At 43.6% G+C, this 9938-nt stretch overlaps 1 protein-coding gene across 6 annotated transcripts in view; it reads right to left on the bottom strand.

The window, feature by feature from the left end:
- Window positions 1-9938, bottom strand: part of arap1 (ArfGAP with RhoGAP domain, ankyrin repeat and PH domain 1) — a 135013-nt gene that overhangs the window by 11839 nt on the left and 113236 nt on the right. For all 6 annotated transcript variants that reach the window (XM_079515137.1, XM_079515140.1, XM_079515136.1 and 3 more), the window contains one exon: window positions 7435-7494. In XM_079515137.1, coding sequence (XP_079371263.1) covers window positions 7435-7494 — 60 coding nt within the window. The remainder of the gene's footprint in view (window positions 1-7434; window positions 7495-9938) is intronic.

Below are 9938 nucleotides of genomic sequence, written 5' to 3'. Positions count from 1 at the left end.
GCACTACCGACTGTGGGAGTCGACCTTCTAGCTGTGAGGCGACAGCACTACCAATTGTGGGAGTCGACCTTCTAGCTGTGAGGCGACAGCACTACCGATTGTGACACCGTGCCCCCTCGTTCCGACACTACTGTTGATCCGACAACTCAAACCCCTAACCGAACCATAACCGCAAGCAACGGAGCAGCGCATGTCGGACCATCGCATTTTCGCATCGCATCACATGTTTCCGCGTGTCGGACCTTTGGTGTGTCGGATCCGCGTGTGCACCCCGCCAGCCCCGCCCCCTCTACAAATCACAGACTGCGTTTCCATTCCCAAAAAAGGTATTCACAGAACTAAGGTCTGTCCAGAAGCAGGGTGGATGAGTGTGTGTGTGTGTGCGTGCATGCGTGTGTGTGTGTTTTACATCTCAGAGGATGCCTGTCAGACAGAGTGCGCTCGTTTCGTGTCACCAGTGGGCATGCAGCCACTGTCTGCGCCGGCTTTATTTATTTACCCAAATCACTACTGGACCAATCAAAGCGACCGATCAAACGCTGTGCCCAGGGGAGCCGCCGCGATAATGACACACTGATACATGAGCCGCACGCACGCACGCACACACACACGGTGGCATGTCAGTACCATCGTTAACAGAGCTCGTTAGCGTCCATTAGGGATCATTATACCCACACTCTATTAATCTACTACAGAGAACGTCCACACTGTCCTGAGGCATGCACGCATGCACGCACACACACACACACGCACGCACACACGCACACACGCAGGCTCGCACACACGCAAGCACACATGTGCACAGACACACACACGTGATCACTGACGATCGGAGGACAGTAACTAGGCCAGTGGTTTGGCGGGGACCACCAGTGGTCCTTGAGGGTGAGGGTTCCAGGTGGTCCCCAGCTAAAAGATGGACAGTTGGTAAACAAATAAGACCCTTATTAGATATTTAAAAGGATCCATGTCATGCTCCCAAGAGTTAAACTATGGTTTACTTCATTTACAAAAAGTCTACACATTTAGAGAATGTGGAAGAATTGTTTAATTTGATCAATGTGTGCCTGTTGTCTCTCCTAATGGTACCAACATCAATAAGCCTACAGCGTGGAATTGTTAACAAAATGTTATCCAACGACAACGAACTGGTCTTTAGTCGTGGGTCTGAGAGGCTAAATGTCATCCGATGGTGTCCGTGGCTCAAACACTGCATACATACAGTACTGGGCCTTGATATGAACAAAGATATGAAAAGCACTGAACTAGGCTATTAGGAAGGAAGCTGGAGGAATGAGTGCTTCATAGTCTGTGCACTGCAGCGGCAGATCAAACCTGAACTAAACTTGGTTGTGTGTTGCATCGTGCACTGAAAATAACACGTCTATTTCCGCCCGCCCGCCCGCCCGCCCGCCCGCCCGCCCGCCCGCCCGCCCGCCCGCCCGCCCGCCCGCCCGCCCGCCCGCCCGCCCGCCCGCCCGCCTGCCTGCCTGCCTGCCTGCCTGCCTGCCTGCCTGCCTGCCTGCCTGCCTGCCTGCCTGCCTGCCTGCAGTGTGAGGGGGAGCTGGCAGCCTGCTGTGATAATGTAGCGATAATGTAGCGTGCCTGGAGAGACATTACAGCTCTCAGCGTGACAACACACACACGCACACGCGTTCACAAGCACATGCACGCACACAACATCCAAAGCAGTTCAGGGATGTTGTAAGCGCAGAGCTACATAAAAGCAGCACGTAGAGAGGAGAGAAACAGAGAGAGGTAGGTGGTAATGGAATAGACAACGCTATAGCTGGCAGGGCGAAGCTCCTCCGTGCTCTCTCTGAGTGACTGATGTTGCAGTGGAGCAGCCCCACTGTGAATTCATCTAAACAGTGCAAGACGACTGACACTTTCTGTATGCCGATAAGACAGTGACTCTAACCCATTTTGGGGCGGGAAGTACCCCTTTTGGTGTTATATTTTAGCTATTGAAAAATAGCAGATCTACAAGCTCATAGCGCGGCACCAAGTGCCGCGCTACGAGCTTGTAGATCTGCTATTTTTGAGAAAATCGTGAAAATGTGGCGCAAATCTTTGAATGTGTATTCTTTCACACTAGCGAACGCTTTTAACTCGATTCTTTGCTTCTGGGGAGGGTCCCTGGAACAAACATATTTTCAGATGGGGGGGGTCGGCGACCGATTACATATATTTTTGGGGGTTCTTGGCATGAAAATGTATGAGAACGACTGACGCATAGAAACATAGGGTTTTTCAGAAAACTGTCAGGATTTTAGAAGACATTTGTGACTAAATTTGACTGAGGGACTGCCATTGGATTTTTTTGAATTTTCATTTTTTCATGTCATATGAAAGCAGGGAATCATAGCTTCAAATGGACATATTGGTTGTTCAGTTTGACCGACCAGTTTTGGAGATATGGCTTATAGAGTAATGTCTTGCAGAAAACAGCGAGTTGAGAAAACAGGCTTGAAAGGTTCACTTCTGTGGTCTCTAACATTACACCTAGCTACAAGTTTGGGCATTTATTTCATATTTACATGTCGATTTCATCTCTGACACTTATTTCAGACATGCTCTAGTATGTGAAGAGTCTGCCTGTGCTATAAACTCATTTTGGAAAAAAAAGTTTTTCTCCTCTGGTGAAAAGCTGGAATTTGCGCGATGGCAGTCTCTCAGTCAAATCTGGTCACATTTGTAGAATCGTCCTCAGGTCTAAATGGGCTAAAGATTTTCGGGACACAACCCCCTCAAACGAATCACCGAGTGGCGCGCTACGAGCTTGTAGGTCTGCTATTTTTGAAAAATCGAAGATCGACTGACATAGAAACATAGCTTTTTCAGAAAACTGTCAGGATGTGACCAACCTTTTTTTTTTTTTTTTTTTCCTTCTTTTTTTTGAAAAATGTCTTCTACATCACTGGATGTAGAAGACATTTTTAGAATCTGAACTCAGGTCAAAATGGGTTAATGCAGCATGAGAATTATCGCCTCCTGCCTGGTGGTGACCTTTCCTGTGCTGATTAGCGACCAGCACACGCGGTGATCTGACCTGTTTTCTCTGCACCGCCTACAGAGTACAGAGCCTATAGCAGCTATGGTTCCTGTAAACCAGGGGTTCCCAAACTGTGGTGCGTGGCACCCCTTGTGGTGCGCGAGAACCTTCTAGGGGGTGCGCGACATGAAAAGGCTAATTGTGGTGCTATGGTTTTATTTGAAATATATTAACATATTATGCCAATATATGGCAAGTATATGCAGAATATAGCCTATGCTGCATATATATGCCATCAGGTTCATATATGTGCATATACAGTAGGTGGATAAATAGGAAATGTATGTCCCTATATACTAGCTTATGCAATTTATATTTCCATGTGGGGGGGTTCCAGCTAGGTTAGGAGGTAACAGGGGGTGCATGGCCAAAAAGGTTTGGGAAACGCTGCTGTAAACACTCGTTACACAGTGTGTGTGTGTGTGTGTGTGTGTGTGTGTGTGTGTGTGTGTGTGTGTGTGTGTGTGTGTGTGTGTGTGTGTGTGTGTGTGTGTGTGTGTGTGTGCGTGCGTGCGTGCGTGCGTGCGTGCGTGCATGCGTGCGTGCGTGTGTGTGCGCGTGCGCCTACAGAGCCTAGCAGCTAGGTCCCTATAAACACTATAGGGATGCCGCCGATTAATCGATTTTCCGATGAATCGAGTCTCCGAAATCGATTTTAACATTTCAAAATCGAAAAAATAAATAAACCCTAACCCTTTTTTTTAATAGCCAAAATATAGGGTAATAATAAGGCTGCGTGATATATCGAACATGTACCTTCATCAGAGTGGAGAATATAAGTATAAATCAAGTTGAGCAAAGCCACTCTTCTCTGCCCCTCTCTCTAACAGACACAGTTAACGATCGCTTGTTAAGTGCCTGCCAGACAGACAATCAGATGAAATGAAGGCAGTTGTAGAGTAGAGTGTAGACTAGTGAACTGAACGTTTTCTGTTTATATCAAGTACTTCATACCAGCCCCTTATGAAACTACTTCTCCCCAAATCCAAATGGATTTCATTTTCCATCCTGAATGGCAGTAACTAGCATATAATGAGAACTGAGAAGATCTCCACAAAGGTTTACTCATCAAAACTGTATAAAACTGTAACCATCAAAGCATGCACTCAACATATAATGGTTATGTGACCATGGCATGTGCATAATATAAAATCTTAAAAGTTTTATCTGATAAAAAGTATTTTTTTTTTGGGGGGGGGTTCAATTAATCGATTATTAATCGGCAGAGCAGTCGATTATTCGAGCTGATGGTCACTTTCTGGCATCCCTAATAAACACGATAGCGATCTGGGGCCAGTGCCAACAGAATGCACGAAAAAAGCAGAGAAGAAGAAGAGCCGTTAAATAGTATTATTAATTCTTAATCGTTTACCCGCCAGGAACATAGGAATTTTAAAACGTAGAATCTTGTAGCCTGCCACAAACGGAAAAGCCGTTTTAACAGCGATGTATTCATTAATGCATGTTTTAATACGATCGTATCGAAATCTACCGTCAGTTAGCTTTGTTATGCTTCTGACACAATGGGCGCGGCCATTTTGAAAATGCGCGCGCATCCACTTACATTGCCGGCTCTGGTTTCAGACGGCTTTATCTCACAGAAGCGACATTGCAGAGGACGCTTTGTCCCAGACAAGCGTTTTCAACGGCCTGTAGCAGGCGCTGTGATACTCGCGGTCCACTTTTTCCACCACCGACCGAGAGAACGAGCACCAGCTTCGTCAACACACACGGAATGGTTTCATAGTAAAATGCGATTACGGATATTTGGCTCTTCAAAGTAAGTGTCACGCGTGATTAAACCATGGCAATACGCAATCGAGGGATTAATTAATGGCGGCAGGCTAAGAGTTAATGCTCTTTTATCAAATCTCGTGTCCTCGTGTTTGGCAAAGGAGGGTTTAATAGTACAAGTTCAATACTGCAATGTAGAAAAATGCTCTGTTAAAAGTAAAAGTTCGGAACTGTACTTGGGTGAAATTACAAACGTATTGCTATCAAAATGTAGGCCTACTTAAAGTACCAAAAGTAAAAGTACTCATTATGCAGGATGTCCCATTTCAAGTTTTCAAATGTATTAAAAAAAATCTTTTTGAAATAGATCTACAAGCTGTAGATCTATGTATGCATGGATTAAAGCAAAATGAAATCTCACCACTGACAAATACGTAGCCAGCGCCGTCGCTACGTATGCGCGTAATAGGCACTGCGCATAGGGCAACACGCCGGGGGGGGGTATGGGTTGGTTGGCTCATCAAAAAGCGCCAAAAAAGGGCCAAGCCGACCCTCATAATAACAATTTTCTATGCAATTTTCGCCTCGCAAACGGCGAAAGTAGCCGATCTGCATGAGGAAATGCAGCGCTCATGTCGGGGGTCAGAGTCGTCCCTGTGCTAGTCCTAATATGTAATTCATACATGGGCAACTGGAGGCCCGGTGGGCCACATGGGGCCCCCACAACTGGAGGCCCGGGGGCCACATGGGGCCCCCACAACTGGAGGCCCGGGGGCCACATGGGGCCCCCACAACTGGAGGCCCGGGGGCCACATGGGGCCCCCACCTTCACTTAGTGCGGACCTCAGGTTAATATTGGAAGACTGATATATTATTGATTTCAGCTGTTACAATTCCAAACATGCAAACATGACACGTGCTTCAATTATTTGATTGAAATTCCAATTCAAAAATGGGAAAAATAATAATTCAGGATTTCAATTCAAATATAACACAAATAGCTGATCTACAAGATCAAAACGCGTCGCAGTGCCACACGTTTTGTAATTAGGACGATTATTATTAGATTATTAGCTTGTAGATCTGCGAGTGTGGAACTATAGTAGCCCTCTCCATCGTCAAAGTTGCCCACCCCATTGTAATTGTTTGTGAAACAGCATGAAAGGAGCCACCACACACTAGCGCCGTGTGTCCTGCACACTTAAGACAATATTTATGATGTTTTGGTATAGCCAACTGCAGATTGAGGCGTCAACGATTGCGCTTATTAGATATCTGAGATCATTAGAGCTTTATTGAAGACTGAAATGAACTAATAACCGAAAATAGGCTCTATCTACAGGCCTACAACACGTCATGCTGCGATGCGTGGTATGCTTAACACATTCTGGGCGGGAACCCCTTTTGGTGTTTTAAACATTATGTTATAATTTAGCTATTGAAAAATAGCAGATCTACAAGCTCGTAGCGCGCCACCGAGTGGCGCGCTACGAGCTTGTAGGTCTGCTATTTTTGAAAAATCGTTAAAATGTGGCGCAAATCATTGAATATATATTTCAGAGCGAACATTTTTAACTAAAATATTTGCTTCTGGGGGGTCCCTGGAACTACATATTTTGAGATGGGGGTCCGTGGCGCAATAGAGATAATTCTGGGGGTCCTTCACATGAAAAAGGTTGAGCACCACTGACATAGAAACATGGGTTTTTCAGATTTCTTTTAGGATTTAGAAGCCTTTTTTTAATCGACCTCAGTCCAAAATGGGTTAATGTAGATAGCCTACTTTTGGTTAGAAGACGTGTCGACTTCTATGGAATCCTAAATGACTGAAATCAGTCAAGGCTATACTGAGAACTTTAATCCATGTGTAACTGCAATGCTACTGAAACACTCTGAGTCAAGTCTCTCTCCACAGTGTCAGAACTCATTTCTGTGACAGAGGAGGAGGAGGAGGAGGATTTTGGGGGATTCGAAAAACCTTACAAAAAGCCCTCAAGGCAACGTTCCAGCGAGCTGAGTGATGAAGTCACACACCGACTCAACTCCGAAAACGTACCACTTCTTTTGAGCGTCAGCTCGAGTATTCATGACACGTCAAGCACTCTCTCTCTCTCTCTCTTATGTCTCTTATGTCTATCAGAAAATAAGTGCACGTTTGCCTCGCACACTCAAGGGCTCCAATGCGACAGATTGCACTAAAGAAAGTCGAGACTCGAGTCTGAGGAAGAGTGTTTAGCCTGAAACGTTTTTATTTATATATACTATATTTATATATATATATATATATATATATATATATATATATATATATATATATTTTTTTTTTGGTGCAATTAAGCATCTGTCGCTTTGGAGCCCTCGCTTTAAAATCTAATCACCTCCAAAAAAAAATCTAGAATAACAGATATATAACAAGTGTATGAGCTTTTAGATCTACAATTTTTGAATAGCCAAAGTGTAAAATAATGCTTAAAGTGTAAAATGAGACGGATGCTTTCCCGGTCTTAATAACAGTTCACAAGCACACGGCGGCTCTACTCACTGTCACGCGCGCACACGCACACGCACACGCACACACACACACACACACACACACACACACACACACACACACACACACGTTTGTTCACGGAGGCTTTACTCACCACTGCTGTCTGTCGGGCTTCTCCTGTTTGTCACTCTCATAGACCACCGTCAGACCCCAGCTGCACGCACACACACACACACACACACACACACACGCGCACACACACAAATGTTCAAGGTTTGGACACACATCGACTAGTATAGCCTGCCCTACATGAACATTGGTGGGAAACGTACTAGCATGTTTTACGTACAAATATCAATAATGCAATGTAGAAATAGTCTTTTTTACCTAGTTTTTATTGTAATGTATGAACTATATACAAATCCTTTGAAAATAGCAGATCTACAAGCTCGTCTATTTTCAAAAAGGTGAAAATGTATATGAACCCTAACCCTGTAATAACAATCGGATCGGATTAGCGGATCTACAAGCTCATGGCGCGCCAACGAGTGGCGTGCTACGAGCTTGTATGTCTGCTATTTTTGAAAAATCGAAGAACGACTGACATAGAAACATAGCTTTTTCAGAAAACTGTCAGGATGTAGAAGACATTTTTAGAATCTGATCTCGGGTCAAAATGGGTTAAGAAGGAAAGAATCATGCTAGAAGAATTGGAGCTTTGTGGCACTACGGGATTTTAACAGTTAGACCAGTGGTTCTGAACCAGTGGTCCTTGAGGGGGTTCCAGGTGGTCCTCAGCTAAATGACGGAGAGTTGATAACCAAATGGACCCTTATAGACCTTTAACTCTTGAGTGTAAAATGATCTTTAACCTATTTTGACCTGAGATCAGATTCTAAAAATGTCTTCTACATCCTGACAGTTTTCTGAAAAAGCTGTGTTTCTATGTCAGTCGTTCTTCGATTTTTCAAAAATAGCAGACCTACAAGCTCGTAGCGCGCCACTCGGTGGCGCGCTATGAGCTTGTAGATCTGCTATTTTTTAATAGCTAAAGCATAACATAATGCTAACACCAAAAGGGATTCCCGCCCCTAACTCTTTACGCTCTCCAGAGTTAAATCATTGTTACATATACTGCGCCAGTTAGTTTACAAGAACTCTACACAATTAGAGAAAGAAGAAGAATTGTTATTTTGATCAACGTTTGCCTGTTATCTCTCCTAATGGCACCAACGTCAATACAGCATGGAATTGTGGACAAAATCTTATCCAACGACCACAAAATATTCTTTAGTTTTAGAGGCTAGATATGAAAAGGGTTGAAAACCACTGAGTCAGACTGCAGTTGGTACTGCAGTTAGTTGGATTAGCCTGCCCCCTAGAGGCCAAACCAATAATACATTTTTACTAGCAAAATCATTCAAGTTAAGTGTTTCTAAACCCCAGTGAAACACAAAGGAATGGTTCTAATTAAAACCAGTGTATTCCAGGGACCCTTGGTGTTAAATGGACCATTACACGTCTGCAACTAAATCAAAAAGGTTTAGAATCTAAACCAGTGTATTCCAGGGACCCTTGGTGTTAAATGGACCATTACACGTCTGCAACTAAATCAAAAAGGTTTAGAATCTAAACCAGTGTATTCCAGGGACCCTTGGTGTTAAATGGACCATTACACGTCTGCAACTAAATCAAAAAGGTTTAGAATCTAAACCAGTGTATTCCAGGGACCCTTGGTGTTAAATGGACCATTACACGTCTGCAACTAAATCAAAAAGGTTTAGAATCTAAACCAGTGTATTCCAGGGACCCTTGGTGTTAAATGGACCATTACACGTCTGCAACTAAATCAAAAAGGTTTAGAATCTAAACCAGTGTATTCCAGGGACCCTTGGTGTTAAATGGACCATTACACGTCTGCAACTAAATCAAAAAGGTTTAGAATCTAAACCAGTGTATTCCAGGGACCCTTGGTGTTAAATGGACCATTACACGTCTGCAACTAAATCAAAAAGGTTTAGAATCTAAACCAGTGTATTCCAGGGACCCTTGGTGTTAAATGGACCTTAAATGGTCTGCAACTAAATCAAAAAGGTTTAGAATCTAAACCAGTGTATTCCAGGGACCCTTGGTGTTAAATGGACCTTAAATGGTCTGCAACTAAATCAAAAAGGTTTAGAATCTAAACCAGTGTATTCCAGGGACCCTTGGTGTTAAATGGACCATTACACGTCTGCAACTAAATCAAAAAGGTTTAGAATCTAAACCAGTGTATTCCAGGGACCCTTGGTGTTAAATGGACCATTACACGTCTGCAACTAAATCAAAAAGGTTTAGAATCTAAACCAGTGTATTCCAGGGACCCTTGGTGTTAAATGGACCATTACACGTCTGCAACTAAATCAAAAAGGTTTAGAATCTAAACCAGTGCTTCCCAAACCTTTCAGGTTGAGACCCAAAAGAGAGATTAGACGTTTGTCACGTCTTGCCCCAAACTAGTGAAAATAGCAGATCTACAAGCGCACAACACCGAGCTGTTGCGAGCTTGTAGAGCGGCTATCTTCACTACTTCTTCATTAATATTATTTTTTTATAATTTATGGAATTTCTTAGATTTGTTTGTTCGTTTTAACATTTATACAATTATTATATATTATT

Source organism: Electrona antarctica (assembly GCF_951216825.1).
Source record: "Electrona antarctica genome assembly, chromosome: 11".
NCBI classification, from domain to species: Eukaryota; Metazoa; Chordata; class Actinopteri; order Myctophiformes; family Myctophidae; genus Electrona; species Electrona antarctica.
The sequence above is the reverse complement of the archived record's forward strand: the minus strand, read 5'-3'. Positions and strand labels throughout refer to the sequence as shown.